The sequence below is a fragment of the Lathamus discolor genome, chromosome 4 (genome assembly GCF_037157495.1).
Source record: "Lathamus discolor isolate bLatDis1 chromosome 4, bLatDis1.hap1, whole genome shotgun sequence".
Classification (NCBI taxonomy): Eukaryota; Metazoa; Chordata; class Aves; order Psittaciformes; family Psittacidae; genus Lathamus; species Lathamus discolor.
This window is the reverse complement of record NC_088887.1, coordinates 22,458,272-22,482,117: the sequence shown is the minus strand read 5'-3', so window position 1 is coordinate 22,482,117 and position 23,846 is coordinate 22,458,272. Positions and strand designations below refer to the sequence as shown.

At 42.3% G+C, this 23,846-nt stretch overlaps 3 protein-coding genes across 9 annotated transcripts in view; 2 read left to right on the top strand and 1 right to left on the bottom strand.

The window, feature by feature from the left end:
- The first annotated feature begins 313 nt into the window (after window positions 1-313).
- On the top strand, window positions 314-13,065 carry CCDC181 (coiled-coil domain containing 181). Of its 4 annotated transcripts, none has more exons than XM_065676648.1 (6): window positions 314-365; window positions 5,761-5,921; window positions 6,439-7,413; window positions 9,822-9,968; window positions 10,829-10,983; window positions 11,563-13,064. In XM_065676648.1, the coding sequence occupies exons 2-6, from the start codon at window positions 5,784-5,786 to the stop codon at window positions 11,723-11,725; spliced, it is 1,578 nt and encodes a 525-aa protein (XP_065532720.1). In that variant the 5' UTR covers window positions 314-365; window positions 5,761-5,783; the 3' UTR covers window positions 11,726-13,064. The 4 variants fall into 4 exon arrangements, with proteins under 4 accessions (XP_065532720.1, XP_065532717.1, XP_065532719.1 ...); XM_065676645.1 differs by lacking the exon at window positions 314-365 and adding an exon at window positions 371-450 and having other exon boundaries at window positions 11,563-13,065; XM_065676647.1 differs by lacking the exon at window positions 314-365 and adding an exon at window positions 3,236-3,354.
- Window positions 13,012-23,670, bottom strand: BLZF1 (basic leucine zipper nuclear factor 1). The gene is made up of 7 exons (XM_065676650.1): window positions 23,437-23,670; window positions 21,574-21,622; window positions 20,336-20,775; window positions 19,483-19,682; window positions 16,692-16,820; window positions 15,893-16,112; window positions 13,012-14,449 (listed from the first exon to the last, which is right to left on the bottom strand). Exons 2-7 carry the CDS (start codon window positions 21,590-21,592, stop codon window positions 14,264-14,266), a joined length of 1,194 nt encoding a protein of 397 aa, XP_065532722.1. The 5' UTR covers window positions 21,593-21,622; window positions 23,437-23,670; the 3' UTR covers window positions 13,012-14,263.
- The window catches only part of NME7 (NME/NM23 family member 7), a 93,141-nt gene continuing 92,787 nt past the window's right edge, over window positions 23,493-23,846 (top strand). Inside the window, exon 1 of one of the 4 annotated variants that reach the window (XR_010612170.1) lies at window positions 23,493-23,798. Coding sequence is in view for 1 of the 4 variants with exons in the window: in XM_065676652.1 (XP_065532724.1) it covers window positions 23,796-23,798 (3 nt within the window). In the remaining 3 variants the exon portion in view is untranslated. The remainder of the gene's footprint in view (window positions 23,799-23,846) is intronic. The other 3 variants (XM_065676651.1, XM_065676652.1, XM_065676653.1) reach the window with 3 other exon arrangements.

The window sequence follows — 23,846 nt, the reverse complement described above, 5'->3', positions numbered from 1 at the left end:
GTCAGCATGTCAGGCTTGCTCTGAATTTCATTCATCTGCCTTCCCTGGGCGAATGCAGGAGTCAGCTGTGCAGAGATGAGCTTCTTGACAGCATGGAGAATTAAACTCTCTGCTTGCATACAAGAGGAAGGTAACCAGTAGTTCATAAAGGTATAGCATTACCCTTCAAGGTGGATTCATGTCTCCGGTGCTGGTGAAAGGTGCTGTGACAAGAATCCTGAGGCTGCTCTTGCCTGCGAACACAGCAGGTCCACGTGAACAAGCAATCTTCCTTGCTCCTCCCATTGCATCCTGCCGCACCGTGTACAGCTGAGAGATCTGAAAAGGGACACCCAGCTGCTGTCAAGAGGCTCGATGGAGATGAGGTAAACACTACCCACAGGTCTGGGGTGTCTGCCTGGGATGCTGTGGCTGTTTCTTTGTTGCAGTTGATGCTGGGGGCTGCTGGAGGTGAGTGTTAACACTGAATCTTGCGTGTTCTGCACCAGGCTTGCTATGAGGCTGTTAAGAAGTGGTATAGTTCTTGGGCTTCAGAATCATTGTTAGGGGCGGAGGCCAGGTGCTGGGTTTGTTCTGTCCAAAAGGCAAGGAATAGTAAGAGCTAACGGGGGCTGCTGTTTCAGGAGCAGCACCCACTGCTGTCCCTCTGGAATAGCTCTGGTTGTGACAGCCCACCAAGGCATGGCAGGGTTACACTGAACCGTGCTGTGGCTGTATGTGTGCGTGAAACACCCAGCAGTGCTCTCAGGGAAAGGGAAGGGCTCTGCAGAAGTGATTATGTTATCTTTATCGGTGTGATCGTAGCCAAGTAACTGGGAAGGAAAGAGGGACTTTGGTTATGGCAGGGGCAGAGACTAGGAGCTCTGGACCTAATTCTCAGTGACTCTTCAGAGTCAACTGTTTCTTATACAACACACACAAGGGTGCTTGTTTAACATTGCTCTCGAGATGTTATGCAGCCTTTCTCTGTCAAATGTACTCGCTATGCATGAATCAGTGTTCCTTGAACACAGTGTCTAATGCATTAGTGACACGGAAAAGAGCAAGCAACGTGCTGGGACCTGTCCTTGGAGCCCTGTGTTGCTTGGCCTGTCCTTGGAGACCTGCATTGCCTAGCTGTTGTTTCCACTGCATTTTTTCATTACCATGTTCTGTAGCTCACTCACAGATGGGAACATCTGAAAATCTAAATTTAATGACATATGGGTTAATGAATGCACGCATGAATTTAGACTGACCTTAAAATATCATTAAATTATTATCAAGCATCACAGCTTGATCTTCCAACAGTGGGATCTAATCCTGACTTGTAATCAATTGAATAAAACATCTCTTGTGAATGAAAGGGGTAGCACTGGCTTGTAAGATGAAGGAGAGTCTTACGATAAAAGCAGAGCAAAAAGCTTTGGTGTTGTGCTCAGTTCTCTATTTTAGTCTGCTGTGAACTTAAAAGTCACCCATCTGTGAAATGTGGAATATCAGAAGTCCGGCGTATTGTCTTCAACAGCGGGATAACTGCGTGACCCTGGGTAAGGTCAGTGGTTGGATGTTTTGCCAGGTACAGCAGGAACCATTGCCAGGCAGGTACCTGAGTGTTATCTCCAGTAGGTATCAGAAGTGCTCCCTGGTATCTTCCGGATTATCTGTATCTATTCCTTTCTGAATACAATGTTAAAAACCATTTCTCTTTCTCATTGCATGGTGTAGGATTAGCAGAAACTGTGGGGTCATGGAGTCCAATCTCCTTCTGTGTCATGGGGCTTATGATGACTGATGCCCTCAGAGACCTCCTGAACCCTGCCCTGAAGGGGTTTAGATTTTCTACCCTGCGTGACTTTGAATGAAAGGGTAACTCTACCCGCACTGCTCTGAAAGTTATCAAAGCCCTGGCTAAATTTATTCATGCCTCTTTTCTGCCCAGATTTTCTTTCATTAGCATTAACCCTTCAGTGCAGGGGCTGCGTTGCCCTCTGAGCTGTGTGGCCTTCTGGTGCACTTGCATACTGTCATCCCTCACTTTGCTGGGGCAGTATATTCAAACTGGGGGCTGCTGCTGTATGAGGGTCCGGGTGATGGGTGCCATGTTAGTGTTGCCAGCGAGGTGTGAGGAGGGTCATGGCTCAAAACACAGTGCTAGAGAGCGCTGTACAACACTGCACAAGCCTTGGTCACCCCATACAGCTGCTGGCAGCGGGGCCGCTTCCCCTTGCGAGGAGCTGCCCCCACTGGGCTGAGGGGCCCCTTGTACACTGGGAGGTTTATCCCTCGGTCTTGTGCCGGTGCTGCGGGTGGGGGTTTGGGTGAGCTGAGAGCTGGAAATGGCTAAATTTTTCTAACAAGCATGGGTACCTGCTTCCCCTTGAATTACACCTAGGCGGGCTGAGCCAGTGGCACTCTGGTAACTGGTGGCGACGCCAACAAGCACGGCTATCGGGAGCCTCTCAGAAGAGATGAGTGTGTTTAACCGGCTGTTCAAATACCACTATCACTTCTGTGGGGCCGGGCAGCACAGTCCTGCCCCTGCACAGCCCTTGGCCAGCTGCAGCAATGGCAGCTGGGGCTGGTGCTGCCACAGACAGTGTTTTGCAGAAGGGCCTCTGCCACATGGTGAGCCCTGTTGTGGGCTCCAGGGCGAGTACCACAGCTTGTTGTGGGGCCTGCTAACCACAGGGGCACAGCACAACCACCGGTGGGGCGTTTGCTCCCCCATAGTGGTGGCTGCGATATGCCACCTTCCCCTGCAGCTCCGCTGAGGAGCCTGAGCTCTCCGATGGGTTTTGGTGGCTTTTTTTTTTCCAGAAGGTAATTCATTTGGGGAGCTTTTCCTGGTGTGGGATTTTTGGGTTGGGTGTTTTTTCTTTCTTCTTTTCATGCTCAGAGCTCTAGGAGCAATGCTTGATGAATGCAGAGTGATGTGTCTTTGTACTTGCGGTACTATCTTTATTAACAAAGCTCGAAGTTTGACACTGATAGCTTTTGGTTTGATCAGATCGCTGCTCACCCGCCGGAGCATGAATAATACAACACAGAAACTGCCGGCACCCGGGCTGCTCCCAGTGCTCGGACACGGAAATGGCGGGGGGCACACACGCATACGCATACAGATATGTGTGTGTGTGTGTATGCACATACATACACACACGCACACACACACACACACACACACACACACACACACACACACAAAGCAGGGCGCGGCGCAGGCGCCCGTCTCCACGGCAACAGGGCGGCGGTGCCGCCTCGCGAGCGCGCTCTTGCTCGGCGCCGCCGCCTAGCCGCCGGCGGCAGGGCAAAGGTGCGGGCGGGGTTTGGTCCTCGGGGGCCACCATCGGCGGTGACCGTTGCTGCGGGAAGGTGAGCTGGGCTGGGCTGCTGCCATAGCAACGCCGCCGGGCGCACCGACGGGGCGGGCCGCGCCTTCAGCGGGCGGTGGAGGTGGCTTGTCCCCCGGGCCGGGGTGGGGACAGCGGCGGGACACGGCCAGGCCGCAGTGTCGGGGAGCAGGTAATGCCGGGGAGGTGAATGGCGGCTGCACCTGCCGGCTGGGCCCGGGGCGGCCCCGCCGGGGGAGGCGCGCAGGGCCGGCCCTCATGCGTTACAGCCCGGCGAGGGGCTGCTTCGCCTGCTTGCTGGTGTCGGTGGTCATCGCGGCGAGGCGCTGCCGAAGGTTGTCTTTCGCAGCAGAAGGCACCAGCACTGATACGCGGAGCCGGGTGCTTCTGAGTCTTCCCCACCAAAACGGAGTTGGGTTCAGGTTTATGAGTCTGTATAAACGTGTATTTTGGTACAAAGGGACAAAATAACAAAACACCATCACTGTGTCCCCCTTGTAACTGTGGCTGAATTTACCCATGTAGAGGTGTTACTGAGCTTTGCAGAGCAGTCACACACCCAGATAGAATTGAAACAGTGAAAATGAAGACTTGAGATTTTCTGCATGCTTTTGTTCCCTATTAAAGCTGAAGCCCTTTAATCCTTACTTCATTAGAATCTAAACAGAACAGGATCTGATTTAGGATTTTATGAAACAAGGTCATTAACTTGAAATTATCTCTTCAGCTGTGACTATGTTACAATAAAAGAAGCTGATTTTTATGCTGTTCCCCTTTATTATACATATCCTAAATATATTGAACAGTTTTCAGTATTTGTGTTGTCGCTGAATGAACATGTTTTGTTAATGGCACAGTTCAACTTTGTAGCTTTTGTGCCTGCTGACCATCATGATGAAGTTAAAGAGAAATGGTTCTTTTGTGCTGAATATGTACTAGAGCAAGGTAATCTCCATTAAGACCCCCGGTACATGTCCACCCAAGCCCAGGAGAAGGAAGGGGCATTTCCCAGCAAAAATCGTGACCTGTTTGAACAAAATTTAAACTTGGAGAAAAGTAGTGTGATTAATTGAAAAATGGTCGTGGCAGGTGGTGACTAAAAAGAGGGGAATTGGGAGCAAAATTTTCCAGATTTTCTCAGACAAAATGTGGATCAAAAAGAGAAGGTTTTTGTAAAGTTTCTGTATGAAGTTTGCAACAGAAGTGCCCAGCTTAATTGCCTTTTTTTTTTTTCCCTTTTAAACAAATCTTGGCTAAAGTTTGAAGTCCAAAAGAGCAGCACGCTTGACAAGCATGAAAGTTTTAAGAAGCAGAGCTGGTGTTCCTGAGAATAAATGAGAATTTAGGAGATGCTCATCAGAACATAAAAGCTTGAAGGAATTTAAGCAGCAGCATCTGGATGGAAGAATTTTTACAAAATAAATTACAAAATCTGAGGCAGGTTGGGAAGTCCAGGTCTTGTCTGGAAGGGCAGGTTGTTAACACACGTAGAGCTGTCTTGCTGTTTCAATCCGGGGTCAGAGCTAACTCAAACATCTTGTATTGTGTTGCAATATGTTAATGCATATAACATGATCTTTTAGTATGTTGTACGTGACACAGATTTGTCCTACTAGAGACACTTGGAAGTGACACCTTCCAGCCTACAGCAGAGAATACAAAGAGAATAGGAAATTTTGAATTATCAACATTTACTTTCATGTTGTTTTTGTAAACATTAATAAAGAAATTAGGAAAGGAATGATGAGTGGCTAAAGCTGTAAAAGGGGCAGAATCATCTCTCTCAGCTGATGTGTGTCTTTACATCGGCTTTTAACCCGTTTCTGGCACGAGTACAATCAATGAATGTTTTTTCATTTTAATATGTCATTATGAGAAGCTTTTGGGTAATTTGATCTATGGTAAGGCATAGCATGAATCTTCTAGGACTTGTGCATCTCACATTTTTGCAATGTGACTTCAAACAAGTTGAGACTTCTTTAAAGGAAAATGGGCCAGGCAGATCTAAAACAACAATATAAAACATACCTGGGAGCAATGAAAGCTCTTAGTACTCTTAACTACATTTGTACTTTTTATGTTTTACCAAACATAAAATAGTCTCTTTGTCCAAGCATGAGACTGACAGTCCAAGAGATCATGAATTCTAGTTTTACCTCTCAGAGATTTACTGCAAGACATCTAGTTAAGTCACCTTGGTTTGCTTTGACTCAAATCTTCCCCTAGTAGTTGGAGCTGGAAAGGCCAAAACCGTTCACATTTATAAACCATTAGTGATCTGTAGTCCTGAGGTTCTGTGGCATGGTCTAGCATGGTTGTATTGATACTGCTCACAAGTTTGATGTGAGTGCCATAAGAGATATTGATGTCCTATATTTGTGTGTCACCAGAGTTTTGAAACAACTCTTTCCCACTCTGCTTTTTATAGAGTTACTCTACTACATCACCAAAATGAGTGAAAATGAAGACCAAAGGGATCCAACGAATATGGGTGATTTAACAGGAAACGTAGAATATGAGGATGATTTTGAAAAAGACCTTGACTGGCTAATTAATGAAGAAGAAGAAGAAAACCTTGATGAAAGAGAGGTATTTGTTAAATTAAATGCTAAATTATATGCTAATTATTTAGAATACAAAGTTGAGTAATATTTGAAATCATAAGCATAAAATTGAATATGGCTTGAAACGTGTAGGTACATTCACTGATTTTGACAGAGAAAGTTATTTGGATTATAGTGAAAACCAGTTCAGTGAACTGGTTAGTTTGGTTATAATTGCTTTAAACCAGAAAATTCAGTATTCCTTGAAAAGAATATGCTTATTTCAGAAGTAATTTTGAATTCCTTTTCATGTTTGTGCAACACACATTCTGTTTTTGTGGTGTCACTGATCACTGTGCAAGCCATGCTTAGTTAAATTTTGTGCATGGAGGAACTGCAAGAGTGTTGTTAATGACAAAAAAGCTATTAGTTATGACATGCACTATTTGACAGCCTGTTTTAGAGTTAGGGTCATTAGTAGTGCTCTTCTCTCTCGCTATTTCTTTTCTCTTTCTCTGGTACTGTTCTTTGTTGGGAGAATAGTTGTTTGATTTTTGTTTTAGAATCCTGAAAAAAATGAAGAGGATACTGAAGCACAAATTGTTAAAGGTGCGGATAGCTTTGAGGAAGACAATGAGGAAATGGAAGAAAATCCAAATCAGCTTTCAGAGGCAGATGTAAATGTCAAAGTGACACCCTTCAATGAAGAAAGTTTGGAATCCAGAGCTGATGTTAAACAGGGGGATCATGTATCTGATACTGATAGTGAAAACTCTATCCAGGAATCCAAGCTGGAAAACCAGCAGGAACTGGATGAGGAAGAGGATGAAGAACTAAAGCGTTACATCTTGGAAAAGATTGAACAAGCCAACAAATTGCTGGAGAATCAGGCTCCTGTGGATCAGAACAGAGAACGGAAATTAAAATTTAAGGATAAGTTGGTGGATCTTGAAGTTCCTGCTCTAGAAGATGTTGAAATTTGTAAAACTGACTTTGCAAAAGGAGATGATGTTTCAAATAGGCTGTCTCAGTTGTGTATTTCTAATGAAGCGGGACAGGAAAGCACACCACTTTCACCACATGCTGACAAGAACAACGAAAAGAAGGATGGTAAAATCCTAGTGGAAAAAGGTGGGAAGTTTGAACTCTTAAGTTTACGTGATATTGAAAGCCAGGGCATTTTGCCCCCAATAAGTGTTTCTTTTACTGATGTTGAAACTCAACACATGTCTCCAAAATCTTCACCCTGCAGTCCTCCTGGTGCTGCTTCTCAAATGAAGAAAGTACCTCCAGAAGGACCAGGAGCACATGCTTTTTCTCCTGGTGGAGATGACTGTGTGTTTTTCCCAAAGTCTCCATCTAACCCGAAGCATCCAAATTCTGCCATCAGTGCTACAAGAGGTCTGGGAAAACGGAAGACTCCGCAGAGGGTGCAGTCTGCCAACATGCCTTTGAGAAGCTCCACTTACTGTCTTTCTCCCAGACAAAAAGAATTGCGGAAACAGTTAGAACAAAGGAAGGAAAAACTGAAGAAAGAGGTAAAGATACAGAAGCAATAAATAGATCACAGTGACTATCCTGTTCCCGAGCTTCACAGAAACCACATATTCAGGGCATTTATTCCATTTTTCCATTGTAAAAGAGGCAACAAGAATAATATTAACAAGATTATTACTGTTATTATTGTTGCTGTTATTATTCTCTGGAGTTTGTAAGGAATCTATCAAAAGTCTTTTCCTTAGATGAAAAGAAAAACCCCACAGAGTGGCATAGGGTCATGTCTTGCTCGCAAGAGAAATTAAGTATTTATTTACTGCATCCTTCATAAATAGGCCTTCTGCTATATTGTACTTACTGCTTTTGCTTATTGACTCACTTTCTACCTAGGTTCCATTTCAGGCCCACTGTTTACTGTGACGTATCCCATGGTATCACATCTCCACAGATTACACTGCAGTGCAGGAAGTTAACATTAACCAAAGTAATGCAGGTGCACATTTGGGTGCTCATGATGGCAATTTTGCTTATATTAGCTCATGAAGGCAATATTGCTCATAATAGGCAATTAACATTTGGGAGAGTGTTCAGTCATAAAATGAGATCTTCACAAGAGAATGACCGTGAGAACTATGAATAAAGAGCAGTGTGTTCAACATGTATGGAAGATAGAGCTGACTTCAAAAGTGGTATGCCTTATGCCTGCATAAGATGTATGCAGGTGAAGTCACATTGACTAATAATGTAACTGGATACTTTTCTTCCTGTAAAGGTTTTGCATAGGTGGGCGTTGTAGTAAGTTTTCTCAATGAGTTTGTGGAAAAGTAGGTTTTTTCCCCTTTCTCTGTTAATTAATACTACTTTTCCTTCTTATTTGGTTTTACATGGGCACTACAGAAAGGACAAAAAGAAGAAAATATTGCCAGTACTGAGGTTATTCTTCTTGTATCTATAAAGGACAGTAATTAGAAAAAACAATTATCTAGAAAATCAAATCAGTATCTTATGTATTGCTGGGAAAAAACTCCACCTTTTTAGATCTTTCTCAGCTCCTTATTCAGAAAAACGTATTTAATAGAGCCAGCCTTTGACAGCTGTAACAGGAACCTCAGAAATCTTTACCAAGTATTTTAAAATCTTAGATGTTTTTCTTCACTTTGCATTATGATGATGCGATTACTAAATAGTAGCTTGCTATGTATGTTGCTCTGTAAAAAGAGCATGAAGCAGCTACCATTTTTCTGTGCCATGATGTTCTAAGTAATCTGGCTCAGCAGCTTCAAAGGTTGCTTCCTGTCATCTGTGGAAATGGGCCTAGCCTGGTTTATTTGAGGCTGAGGCTTAGCTCAGTAACAAGGGGTATGAAATGGGAAGAGTTACTTGTGGGTTTGCTTTGTACCACAGGACTGGATCTCTTGACACCATACTCTGCATATTTAAAGTAAAAGGTAGTGTCGTAGAGGTAGGGAAGGTTATTTTCCTAACAGTGTGTGCTAAATCTCTTCCTCTGCTGGCTGACTTATGAAAAGGCAAGAATGTATTACCTTATTTCTTCATTTTTGAATGGAGTTCTTCCATTCAGTGATGGATTTCACGGGCATGAAACATTTCTTGACATTAATGAAGTCCATCTGCTTCATTTTGGTGGAGTTTCTTTCAGTAAATTTCAAATTACAAGTTTGAAGGCTAGTGTGAAAGTAGATGGGAGGAATATCATCTATTTGCAAGAAGAACAGGTTTCTATGAGTGTTGAAATAGCTTTTTTTGTCAAAGAAAGCGAGTTACAATCTGGTAAAATGTCCTAACCAGCTTTCTGAAGTGCAGTCTGAAAACCTTTCTCCTCCTTGTAGATACTTGTAATTGGCTAAAATGAGATTAATAATAAAAAAAACTTTTCTCAGTTTTGTAAAAATCAGCTCATTTTGTAAACTTGAAAATAGTGTTAAGCTATTAGTACTCTGTAAGTAAATACATTACAATGTAATGTCCAGAAGAAGCCCCATATTTGTAAGGTAGTAGTCTGTAGTCCATAGGTAGTTAAATATCCTTTAGGGTTTAGTGTACCCACCTGTCAAGACTGGGAGCCGCGTTCATTTTCAAAATGCATCAGTTGAAACTGATTTTAAGCCAATCAGAGCTATTGGACAGGCTTAATTTTAAAAGTCTTCAGCCACTGCTATTGAGAGATGTCTGTGAGTTGAGATGTATCATGGAAATGGAGGTAATCACAAAAAGGGTTAGACAGTGTCTGAATGTAACATGAACCACAGAAATGGTCAAATTCTTTTCTTCTTAGAAGTAGTATCAATTGTGATACAATCCTTGATTATTCCAGTTTCATCAGTACTTTTGTGTCTCATAATTCAGATGGCTTATTTATTATCTATGAAGGCCTTTGAAGATTGATTCTCTTAAAAACTAAGTTTATTCACTCTTCATTCCATTTAAGGAAGAAGAAAAGAAAAGGGAACAAGAAGAACAGAAGAGAAGAGATAATGAGATGGTTTTTAAAGCTTGGTTGCAGAAGAAGAAAGAACAAGTGCAAGAAGAAAAGCGGATTCGTCGTGCAAAGGAGCTAGAAGACTTGAACAGCAGAGTAAGATCTCCCTAAAATAGAACTGGGAGCTGTAGTGCTCTCGTTAAATAGGGAAATAAGGAGGAAATTCTTTCCTGTTAGGGTGGTGAGGCACTGGAATCGGTTGCCCAGGGAGGTTGTGAGTGCTCCATCCCTGGCGGTGTTCAAGGCCAGGTTGGACGAAGCCTTGGGTGGGATGGTTTAGTGTGAGGTGTCCCTGCCCATGGCGGGGGGGTTGGAACTAGATGATCTTGAGGTCCTTTCCAACCCCAACTATTCTGTGGTTCTATGAAAACCAGATTCTAAGCCTTAGAATCTGTTCTTAGCTAAGCATATGCAAATATACAGTGATAGGAAATGTTTTTATTACATTGATTTTGGTGAAAAGCTAGATTGACTTGCATGTTTAGGATTGTTCTGCTTAGCAGAGTGGCTTGCATCATAAAAGCTGCATATATGAATTCCATAGCTATAAAATCACAGGAGACAGATGCTCCTTTTTATTGGGAGAATGACTTGATTGAACCCTGCAGTGAACACCTAGCCAGAAAACCCTTTGAAGTGCATTCCTTACCTTGTTGGCAAGCAGTTAATGCACATGACCTGACCAAAGCCTGAAGATGCTGTCTTCTAAAGTTCCTCTGCCTTACAGCAATGGGCTTGAAAAGCTAAATTCAGTATTTTTTTAAAACATACAGCTTTGAATGCTTGCTCATGTGTATGCATGTTTCATGCCAGATTAGCGTATAATTTAGTTTGGTTCTAAAGTATGTTTTGTGGATGGGAGATACCAGCAGAGTTAAAAAAAATTGCTATATTGTGATTATAAGTCATTTAATGATAAGCCTTGTGTGTATAGTATTTTTCTTTTTTTTTAATAGGAGAAGGACAGGAATCCAGAAGAAGCCTTCAAGTTATGGCTTAAAAAAAAGCACCAAGAGCACATGAAAGAAAAACAGTTAGAAATGTTGAGGCGCCAAGCTGAGGGAATTGCCTTTTTTCCAAGAACAGAGGAATGCAACAGAGCCTTTAAAGAGTGAGTAGGGTCATTCCTAGGGAATAGTATTTGTAAGTTTTGTCGTCTGTCAGCCTAAAACCATAGTTATTTTATTGTACGTCTTTACTGCTGAAGTCGTCATTGTTTTGGTTTGGGGCTTTTTTTATGGATATGCCCTCATAAACTTAAACCCCAGCAAAAATACATCAATTTCTTGGATGTTGTTTGTTCAGTGTTGTGAAATTACTTGTCAGAGCCTGAGCTGAAATAGTGAATTACTTCTGCTGAAAAAGGGAGATACTTCTCCCCTGCCTGTCAGGCTCAGGTTGATTCAGCTCATTAAACAAGCAGAAAGATAAGCCAATAGGGTGTTTTTTAACTCCCTCAAGTTTGTGAGTTGAATTAGCTCAACAACAGGGAGGAGGCAAAGGTGGGTGGCAGAAGCTGGAGAATGGGATGGAGAAATAGTACTTTTAGACTGGCTCAGCCATGACACCTGCGTTTATCCTCCAGGGCAAGGTGACTGTAGTTAAGTGGGGGCAAGTCTCCTTTGAATGGATGACATAAAACCTTGAATTGCAACTGTCAGTATTTCTAGACCTCTTTCTCTCTCCCCAGATGGCTAAAAAGAAAGAGAGAAGAAAAACGAGCAGAAGAACTAGCTGCGAAAGAGAGAGTGAGGCAGCTTAGACTAGAAGCCAGAAGAGCAAAACAGCTGCAGAACATCCACTGTATTAATTCAGAGCCAAAATCCTTTCGCTTCACAAATCATTACAGTTGAAAGTTGATGTAAGCACAGAGTTCTTGGTGGCAATCTTTTAATTTTTATGGCTTGAGTTTTTGCTCTTTACAGCTACTTTTTGTGGTGTGTTTAAAGCTTCAAACAAGTTTAAAAATTACCTTCACTAACAACTTTACTACCTATTTATTTGTAATTTTGTTGAAAAAGCCTGCTTTTATATATAACTAACTCAGGGATTTTATTGGTTTGCCCAAGTCTTAATGAGTACGAGATCTACATACTAGGGTGGCAAGTACACATTCCTGTCATTAAAAGGCACTTTATACTCAACTCCACCATGAATTCCTGGATGCAGGCTATTATGTAAAATTTTGACTTTTTGATGGATTAACATTGCTGTTTGCTGCTGCTTGTGATGAAGACTGTACAAGGTGTTATGTTGTTGGAAAATGCTGCTTCTTGTACCACTTTCTATTGAGCTGTTGACCAGTTAATTCTGGCTAGACCGGAGGACTATTTTATTTTAGTTTAGTGAAAGTGGCCATTGAAGGCTAACACGTGTGACTGTGTAACAGTCTTTGAAACTCATTTCTGAGTCATAGTTAGTAATTTTCTATCCCATTAAATTAAGTGGTTGTGTGAATTATGACCTTTACCAGTATCAAGGTAGCTGGGTTATTTGTATACATGTCCATGTTTGCTAAATTAATAAATTATACCACCTTACCCAGCTCAATTGTGATCTCTTCTCGAGAGTGCTGAGGTCAATCATGAAATTAATGGAAGATGATGAGCAACTGTCCAACACATTTTATGATCTGTCATTGTTCTTCCACTTTTGCACATTTAAAGTTTTTTCTGGAAGTTTCATAACAGGAAGTAGTATAGTAGATGGCAAAGCAAATTTGCCATGAGTATATTTCTCTTAGCATTCTGGAGATAGTTGCAGGCATATTGAGAGAGTACTGATGTTTGACCACATGGCACTGTGGTGCAGTTTTTGCTAGCATAGGTAAAGGACATGGTTGTGAAATGGAAATTTGACATGCTACTGAGAAAGGCAAGTAACAAGTGCCTTCCTCCTTCCTGTACCTTCCCCTGACACCAAGGACAAGTGCTTCTTGTGTCTAGCAAATGCAGAGGTGAAGTCTACAAAGGTTCATGGTATCTCCCTAATTGTAAGAAGCTACAAAAGAAGTATTTCTTGGTTCACTACCTCAGACCAGTAGAATTAAGGGTTTTACAGTTCAATGTCATGTCGTTCTTTTTATGCTGCAGAGAAAACAAGGTCAGAAATACAGCTATATTAAATCCAACATTGCAACTTGAAAGCAAAGAAAGTTTATTGTAGTTTTCTTCATGCAAATCAAAGCATGGCCAGCAACAGCAAGAACTTAACTTACAGATTCTGATAACAGTATGAGATTCAAATTAAAACTGGGTGAAAGCTACCATTTCAGAAACCCTTTCCCTAAACTAGACGGCTACATGAGAGATTTGGGAATGAAACTAAGAAATTAAAATGCATACTTGCATACTCCTACCTTTCCTCTTTACATCTGCAGCTTAAAGAGGCTTCTTTAGATTTACCAGATCATCTGCTGAAACTTCTCTTCAAACCTACATCAAGATTATAAAACCATATATGTAAAAAAACCACTTTTTTTTTTTTTACCAGTGCCTGTGCAAACTTCGTGCTTATCTTCAACTCCCCAGAAAGCCCATGAAGGCACTGGGCAAGAACTGAGTTCTAATATGAGGTCAGGTTTCAACACTGTGTACTAAAGGAGGTATATCAGTCTGTCTTTGCTGAGGATCAGCTATGCAACAGCCTCACTCTAGAAGCTGAGATAGATGGAAAACCATTATTTTAGCCTTATGGAAACACAAGAATAACCTCACCCCAAACAGGTTTCCAGAATCCATTTAAAAACAGTTACTGTTTATATATTACAGCTAGAGTTCATTCAAGTTCTCTCCCTTCTTGCCAGAGCTGCAACACTGCATATGCTCTTACTTTCAGAACTTACAGCTATGAAGATTCATTGCACATATTCCTTTTGATCTCTGAAAAGGCTGAATGTAGACTTGGTGACAGTTCATCACCTTGGCTAAGATTAAAAAAAAAATAAATAAATATAAAAATGCATGGAGCTGACAATTTTCCATTGCACCTTCCCCCCCTTCCCTTAGCATAATCTATCAGGACTTCATTTGCTTTGGTACAGTTAGGCTTTTGTCTCCCTCTAAATAGAAATTCATTTAGATTTGCTAATAAGACTGTAAACCTTAAATGGTCAAGGGCATCTCTATGCTCTACAAATCGGACCAGCGTAACATTTTTGGTCTTGCCTTTGCAGAAGAAAAGAAGTAGCTTTCCAGACTGAAAAGTAGTGGCAGTATCCCAGAGGCTAAGGAAATGTCAGTACCTAGCTTCAAGTAGATAGTAAGAAACTGCATCATTTCCAATGTTTAACACACCCATTATGGAAAGAAATAGGAAAAAGGGAAGTCTGCTGAACATCAACCAGTGTAATTCTTCAGGAGAGTGCATGTGCAGTTGCATTGCCTATGTTTTTAAAGGACTATCAGCTCTCCTTGACAGCGATTGCAACAATTGAAAGTTACATCTTCGTATCTTGTGTATGGGTGAAACCTTCCAATATTCTTCTTTGTGGAAAGGAAGGCGGATGGAGAAGTCTCAGAAAAAGAAACTTCTGTTGATGTTTCTGCACGTGCAGCTGGATCCAGTACCCGTAGCACCTAAGGATGAAGAAATTGAGACTGACAGTATATCTATTAAGTTTAATGGGTTTTATCCTTCTCTACCAGCTGGGAAAGACTTCTGCCCAAAAGCAATTTTTCAATTTTTTCCAAGTTGAAAACTGAGTATCCATCTTTCCAGACCCTCAATATAAAGACATTAGGTAGTGTTTATAAATTAGTAATGCTCATCAAAAATCCAAGCTATGATTTTAAAGAGAATTAAAAAAAAAAAAAAAAAAAAAAAGATTTCTTTTAGCAGAGTTGAGCAAAACTAGGTGTCATGGTTTAAACAAAGTCACAAAGCTTGTTCACTCACTCCCCCCACTTCTTGCCCTCCCCCTGCTCCTGGAGGGATGGAGAGGAGAATCAGAAGAATGCAACTCTCACGGGTTGAGATAAGAACAGTTTAGTAACTAAGGTATAACACAAACCACTGCTGCTACCACCAATAATAATAATGATAAAGGAAATAACAAGAGGAAAGAATACAACACCCCAGCACCAGCTGACCGATAACTCGCCCCACCCCACCCAACCGAGCACCGACCGATACCTCCTCCAACCCTGCAGTCCCTAGCCCTTCTGGGTAACTCTCAGTTACATCCTGGGCATGACGTGCTGTGGTATGGAATACCTCTTCGGCTAGCTTGCGTCAGGTGTCCTGTCTCTGCTTCCTCCCGGCCTCCCCTCCTCCCCGGCAGAGCATGAGGCTCAGAAAGTCCTTGGTCAGACCAAACATTTGTGTTATCAGCTCTGTTCCCAGGCCAAAAGTCAAAAAACAGTGCTGCACCAGCTACTAAGAAGGAGAAAAACAGCTGCTACTGCTGAACCCAGGACATTAGGCAAGAGCAACACAGATCAGTAGACCCTGTGCGCCTCCTGATGCTCAACCATTACTCAATTGCTTCCAGACTAAACTCTTAGCCTAGTTTTCTATTTAAACATCAAGCTTCCTGTGGTGGAACCTCATCTTGAAAAATAATCACATAGCTTCTTTCTGTGTTTCCACCCACTCTCAACAGAACTGATTTGTACAGCAACAAGTATTATGTTGAAGTGTTATGACTTATTCCTACCTGAATTTCTTCTCCCACTCAGTTTTTAAACTCAGATAAGTATTTTTGATTGGCTTCCTCCTCACACACTGACTCTAAACTAATTCTGACCCAATCATTTTTAGTGCTAGGAAAGAAGAAGGAAACAGTATGCATCATTATATTATTTATGTTGTTCTGCTTATTGTTGCAGGTTTGGTTGGTTAGTTTTGGGGTGTATCTTTTTTTTTTTTTTGGGGGGGGGGAAACATCTCTATTTAGTACGCTTCCCCTGCATATAGTTTGTAAAAAAAATAAGATATAAAGTATTTAACACAAGGCAAGATGTTTCTTTCTGGAAAGAATACTCTGTGTTGACAGACTGAGATGTATGAGGAGTTCTTACCATTTCAGCCATTTTCTCAGCAGGGGTACTGCAGAACTCCACAGATGTTGAAGTCTTTTTTGGACTGTTAGTGCCAACATTTCCAAGAAGATGCGAGCTTACAGCTTTTGCTAGCTTACAATTCACAGCCGCTAGCTCTGTTGTAGTGTAAGATTGCGCACTAGGATAGTATGTCTGTTGTCTCCCCCACTGAAGAGAAACCGTCAGTTCCTCCAGCAGCCTGTGCAGAAAAGAAGACAGCACTATTAGTGGGTTTTGTACTCTGTATTACCAGCAACTTCACTGGAATCATCCTTTCCCAAGACTTACTGCACAAGCTAAATGTTAACTGAAACATGGAAGAAAAAAAAAAAAAAAAAGGTGTTTTAAAACCAGGCTATTCTCCAAGGCAAGGCCTCACCATCACAGTATTTTAACACAGGTAAAACCTGACAACCGTCAGGATAAGCACAAAAGAAGTCCACATGGGTAGAAGAGTCTGTATGTTTTAGGAGACAGAGAAGACTTGAAGGCAAGATAGTTAAGTGATTAACTACAGAAATCCTGAGGATATAAGGGATGTCAGCTCTAGAGTATGTTACCCCTAAGACCTCACACCTCCAGGCAATGAAGAAAGAATTAATGCTACTTTGGCTCTTTCAGCTGTGATGCTGGAAAGTGACATTACTCTCTATCAGCATAATTAATTTTTGTTGACTATCACTGGAACAGGGGAAAATTATTTGATTCTTCTCTTGTCTATAATGAACAGACAGAAATGAAGTTTGCCCAGAGGCAGTCTGGATTAGAAAAATCGTACTTCTGCGTATCAATCATCTCTTGACGGAACTGATCGCGTTCATTCAGCAAGTCCTGGATTGCACTTTGTGCATCTCTGGTTTGACGCTGAAGAATTGCTCTGGTATTGGTTAGCTCATCAGCCATAACCCTGCAAAACAAATCTCCAATCAGTAGTGTAAGTGAGCAGTTTGAAATTCACCTTTATTCTACTACAGACTGCAATTTGTCAGCGCAAGTTAAGGATTAAGCTGCTGTTCTCACTCCCATACAGAGCCCATATCAACCTAATTACAAAGGACACATATTAAGAATAATTTATGTTCAACCACAGTCAACAGAAGTGCAAGATTATATTTTGATTTGCTGAGTTCAAACAATTGTATGTCACTTAATACAAACCTAGCAAAAAACATTTCAAAATACCTTGGATAACAACATTTACATGTAAAAATGTAAATACATTTTGTTTTACTAACACAGTTCTCACAAGTATATTGTAATCTCATCTTTCCATACTGCTCTCTGAAGATGACACTTATGGCTAAAGACTACATTCATTCACCTCTTTGCCTTTCTCAGGGGCAGTAACTAGACATTACATGTGCCAGATACAAGCATTTAAGAGCTACAAATGCGACAACTGTTGACACATTTTGCTATGCCATGAAACTCAGCACTGACCCCTCAAGCAGTATTTCAAATGCCTACATATACTGCAAATGCAAAAACCAATGACATTTAAACCACAGCCAGTTAGAAATCTAAGATCTCAATAAACTGTAATGTTATGATATTGAAGGGTGTTACTCTAAGCACATCACCAGGGAATTTACATTCCTGATCTCAGAACTCCTATTAATGCTAAAGAAATAACCTAAGTTAGCACAGTAACTCTCGCCTAGCCAGGACAATCACAAGTTGTTACCATTCACTCAATATGCTGAAACTTCTTGTCGTGGTTTAAACAAAGTCACACAGCTCATCCACTTACTCCCCCACTTCTTTCCCTCCCCCTACTCCTGGAGGGACGGAGAGGAGAATCAAAAGAATGCAACTCCCACGGGTTGAGATATGAACAGTTTAGTGACTAAGGTATAACACAAATCACTACTGCTACCACCAATAATAATAATGATAAAGGAAATAACAAGGGGAGAGAATACAACACTTCAGCACCAGCTGACCGATAACTCGCCCCCCCACCCCCCACCCAACCGAGCACCGACCGATACGTCCTCCAACCCCGCAGTGCACTAGCCCTCCCGGGTAACTCTCAGTTACATCCTGGGCATGACGTGCTGTGGTATGGAATACCTCTTTGGTCAGTTTGGGTCAGGCATCCTGTCTCTGCTTCCTCCTGACTTCTCCTCCTCCCTGGCAGAGCATGAGGCTCAGAAAATCCTTAGTCAGACTAAAACATTTGAGCAGTAACTAAAAACATCGGTGTTATCAGTGCTGTTCCGAGGCCAAAAGTCAAAACACAGCACTGCACCAGCTACCAAGAAGGAGAACAATTACTGCTACTGCTGAACCCAGGACACTTCTTAAGACCAGCAAATTAAAGCAAAGAGACTGTACTGTATTACCATTTCCTTCAAGCAGTAAGGTCTTTTGTAATATGCATTAAGCATCATGATTAAAAAATAGTCAGTTATAGCTGAGTACAGCAGATTAAAAATCCCAGAACACTATTTACAGATCTGGTAAGACAACTATACTGGGCAAGTTAAAAGCCTAATCCTTTACCAAATGAAATTTTTACATTCAGACTAGCTTTTATGGTTAGAGAAGCAACAGCAGGGTTCTCAGCAGTATCACAACCAGGGTTTAACAAAGATATGCCCTATCCTGGGTTCAGCTATAACAGTTATTTTTCTCCTCCTTAGTAGCTGGTGCAGTGCTGTGTTTTCAGCTTTAGTCTGAGAACAAAGCTGATAACACACCAATGTTTTTAGTTGTTGCTAAGTAATGCTTACCCCAATAAAGGACTTTTCACTCTCATGCTCTGCCAGTGAGGAGGGCTAGAAGAAGCAGAGACAGGACACCTGACCCAAATTAGCCAAAGGGGTATTCCATACCGCAGCACATCATGCCCAGTATATAAACTGGGGCGGGCAGGTTGTCGGGAAGAGACTGATCGCTGCTCAGGTCAGGCTGGATACCAGTCGGCAGATGGTGAGCAATTGTACTGTGCATCACTTGTATTTACTGTTTTGTTGTTAGTTTTTTTTTTTTTCCTCTTTCCCTTCTTAGTTTTATATCCTCTCCCCTTGTTATTTACCTTATCATTATTAGTAGTAGTATTATACTGTATTTATCTCAACCCATAGGGTTTACATTCTTTTGATTCTCTTCACCATCTCACCCGATAGGGGAAGGTGGGGTGAGAGTGAGTGGCTCTGTGGTACTGAGTTATCAGCTGGGTCTAAACCACAACAGGGGTGGGGATGAAAATCAAGCTAACTACCTTCCAGACAAGTCAAGACAGCTGTCTTGGAAAAAAATTTTAAACCCTTAAACTACACATAGTCTATCAGAATTAGGATCTTCTCTTGATATGTGAAGAAGAACTGTAGTTTTTAGGAGGTACAGGATCAACTGTACTACCTTTGTAAATCTGAGAAGTTCTGTTTTTCAAGGAACTTACTTTCTTTATACCTTTTCTGTAAACTCAAATTGCTTAGTAGGTGTCAGTATAGCTGCCGTGGCTGTTGTCTATGTACTTAAGCACATTACCAGGCATAGCAATGGGCATACACAATACAAGACTGAAGGAGAATGTGTTAGAACAGCTCTGTAAGAAGGAATACCTGCTTGCTAGGAATTTGCTTCTCCACACGTCACATTGGATAGACATGCGCTCTAACTGTTCAGACAACTGAGACATATTCCGGCCTAGGACTTCATTTTCAAGGATTAGCTGATTTTTCTCACGAGCCATCCGTTCAAAGTGGTACTGCAGATCATCCCCAACAGAAGCAACAAGTAATTTCTTCAGCTCCCGATTCACCTAGAATTAGACCAGACTGCCTTGCAATTATCAATATATAATGAAACACCTCCTACCTCCAGAATGCAATGCAAGTTACTGCAAACTGCTTTTGCCTTTCCTGAATAGAATGTACCCAGTGCAGGGTATATTAAGGCTCAGAATCCACTCTAGTGAGCATAAACATCTGAGACTAATGCATGTTTAGCACAGTCTTATTTAAATACTAACAGTGGCCAGAGAGGAAGAATGAAAGCCTGCTACAAGAAACAAAAAGTTTCAGTAGTAGTCAAGTCCTGAATCAATCAGGTAACAAAGAATTAGACAAGACATCAACAAATGGATATTGTTTAGAAAATTACAATCACTCCTCCTATGGCATCACTTTTTTCACTTAGCAGTTGAATGCAGAAGCAAAATCTTTCCTTGTGGAAGATCCATTTCCCTGCAGCCCTCTAACACATTTCTCACAGCTTCAAGACTTTGTTTCATTGGTTGTCAGAGAAGCAGCACTGGATTACTTAGATGTACTTCTGCTCTGTATCTTGTAGTTCAAGGGGGAAACTATTTGTCTCAAGTCTAGTGTCATAGCAGCTCTTTGGTCACATTCACAAACTGTTTATATAAACCAAAGCAGCTCAGCTGTGTAAGAGAAAACACCTTTCATTTCTTACCTCTGTTTGTATACGCAGCTGATTAGAGAGCCCTTCTTTATCCTGTAACAACCGCTTTTCTGAATTCTTTAGCTTTTCAATTGCATTTTTCAGCTCTTGCTGCTCTTTCTTGGGATCTGCAGCTCCATCTGACTGATGGAACATGTCTCCTTTATGTCCCTCTGATTTAGCCACCTTAGCATTTTTAGTTGGAACAACATGGGTGATAGCTGCTTTGGGGACTAATATACGAATAGCTTCAATCTCCACTGATTTATCAACAGGCACTTTCCCCAGCTGCAGAACTCCAGGACTCAGAGAAGAGACTGTCTTTTTATGTGGACTGTGGTGGCTGTGGTGGTTCATAGTGTTGGCTCCAGTGATTACTTCCACCGATCCAGCTGCCTGCTCAGTTTCCATGCCATCTCCAGGTCCTCGGATGGGTGACGAGGCATCATCAACTGAAATTCGGAAATAGCAGAGGCAAAATTTACCACCTTTCACTTTCTTAGTCTCACTGAAACTCTTCACCTAATTTCTCTACTTCAAAGTTAGAGACTTTAATTGCACACTGTGTGTAAAAGACTCCTTTGCAGTTGTCCAATTGAAGGTTTAAGAAAAGACAACAAGCCAGTTCTGCTTCATTTCTAATCAACAGATCCCAGTATTTCCAGCAGTGCTGCATTCTGTTCTGAATTCCCCAATACGCATGATAACATTTACTGCAATTCATTTTATTTAAGTTCACAAAAATTTCAGCTGACTGAAGTATTGCTGCACAATTTCCTCACAATGGGAGAAAGCAAGAAAGTTTTGGAGCACACTCTTAGCTACACATGCTGCTTTTTTCCTCATACTGTGGGCAGTAACGTGAGCCTGCATCTTCTATCCAAATAATGAATTTCAAAAATGCAGTAGTAACACATCATACTGCCCAACTTTCAACTTGGCTGAAGCAATACCAACAGGTTCTGAATAATAGAGGACTGACAGAGAAGTGTACTTACAGATAACAGACCAGTGATAAACTTGTTTTTCAATACAAAGCTGGATTAGAAAACTACATTAAATTCACTGTTACATCCAGGCAACACTGATTTTCACTGCAATAACATAATCACATAACTACTTCCTAATAGCCACATAAAAGGGCTAAATTTAAGCGAATGGAGCCTGGCATACAGTCTAACTCTGGTCTTAAGAATTCACGTTAAAGTACTTTTAATCCAGTCTGCTTAGATATCATGTAAACCACCTACCTTTTTCTAGAGATGCCATTTTCTCTTTAGTAGTCAGCTCTTCTTATGTCTGAGGAGGAAATGAGGAGTAGGGGTGGGGGAAAGAAAATCTTCAGCAAGGTAACACTGACAGTTAATCTCTAATGTCTTGTACAACCTCTGAACTCCAGTTCAGTTGCGTAGTTAGAAAGATCACACCAAAACAAAGCAAAAAAACACAAACCAAACCCACAAAAACCAAAGTTATAAAACCCACACCAAGTCTCAAAGGACTGTGAGACCTCTGGAAATTGTTTAATTTTGTTTTGTTTTTTTTTTTTTTTTCACTAAGAGCTGGACTTCAACTCCTATCTTCTGCTCCTCATCCAGTTCAGCTTCCATTCCTCAAATTTCTCCTTCTGGGCTCTATCCTCTTACCCTTTAAAGCTCTGTAACACTCCCAGAGCACAACTGCATGACCACGCAAATGACCAAAGATCATCACAGAACTACGAGAAACGGAAATCCCACACTGTACTTAAAGCAGACCAAGAGGTGAGGAAAAAATGAGGGCAGCGGCACAATTGCTTTAGTCCCGCTTGCTAATACAACTTTTTTGGTATAGCCAATTTCCAGACAAAGTAGAAGTCAGTGCCCTGAGTGGTTGCACATGCTTAATTTAAGCTAACAGTAAGACTTTACCCACAGTTTGGTACAAAGTGCCATCTTGGCCATTTTCTCCCTTATCTACCATTGCTTCCTTCATCCACATGCCTATCCACTCTCAATTCTCCAGATCACTCATCCTCTGTTCTCAGGGTCTCTCGCTAACTACATTAGTTTGAGATCGATATATCCCCCTTTTTCTTCTTCTTCTTTCAGTTCTCCCTGTTATTCAAGGGAGCTCTCCCAAAGCCCTTGCTTTCTTTTGTTATTGCACTAACTGAAAAGGCTTAACTAGAACTTTTTTTTACTTCCACTCCTACAGCTCTGCCCTGCAAAGATAATGATAGTGGTGTACACTACTTCCAGCTCTCTGGATTCATGATCTGTTTTGTGGAAGACAGGTTATTCTTTGTGATGACCAGAAGACAAAAGAAACACCTTGAGCTTTTTCAAACGATAGATATGAGAACATCTTCACTATGAGGGTGGTGAGTCACTGGCACAGTTTGCCCAGAGAAGCTGTGACTGCCCCATCCCTGGCAGTGTTCAAGGCCAGACTGGACGGGGCTTTGAGCAACCTGGTCTGGTGGAAGGTGTCCCTGCCCGTGGCAGGGAGTTGGAACTGGATGAGTTTTACGGTTCCTTCCAAACCAAACCATTCTGTGATTCCATGATCTTGTTATCTGTTGCTTCTACAGCTGGCGTTATGTTTTTGCTCATTTAATAGCACTCATCACTACTGTTTGTTCAGTTTTGACTGAGGATCTCTACTCATTTGAAGAGAACAAGGAGGATGAAAGCTCAGAAAAGGGCAAGAATACTCAGTAAGGACTGATTATAAGCATTTGGTCGTGTCTGCTTCATTTGAGACCACCTGCTGACTATCCTGTTCCTTTAATGCTCATGCTGTAGTACTGTTCTTACTGCCCTGCTACACGTACAATACTCAGGGTAAGCCTCCGCAAAAATCCCCTTTTATTACATTCCTATAGGCAAAGCTCCTTCACCGACTGAATCGTTAGCTGAGAAGTGCGGCAGTTAACATCCTGCCCTACAGAACCGCCACGACAGGCAACGCAAGGAAATCCCGCATTAACACGACTGAGCCATGACACACCACGGCCTCAGAAAAACACCACAACCCAGCCCCGGCTGCCACTGGCGAGGAGTGTCCCCCTCACCTCAGCTTCAACCGAAACCCCGCAGCCCGCCGGTAAGCGACAGCTGGACATTACCCACCGCTCTTTAAAAGACGCTTCTCCGTCAGCGGCGGGACCGGCCAACACGCACCCAGCGCTCCTCGGGCCCAGCCCCGGCCGCTTTCGAGCTCCGGCCCTGCTGCCACCAGGCCGGAAGCACCGCCGGCCGCCCCAGCACCCCCGGCCCGGGCCCCGAGGACGCTACCGGAGCAGACCACAGCACTACCACCTCCTGCGGCTTCCGCTTCCGGCCGCGAGCCGAGCGCTCCCGGGTGACGTGTCCGCTCTGCCAATCGCTGCGCCGCGCACGGCGGCGGGGCTTCGGTTGCCAAGGGCTCGTCACGTCGCGCCCTCCGCAGCAGGGTGAGGCGGGCCCTTCCTGCAGCTGCCGCCATCGCCATGGTGAGCGCCGCCGCGGGGCTGGGTCGGGATGGGACGAGCGGGACGAGG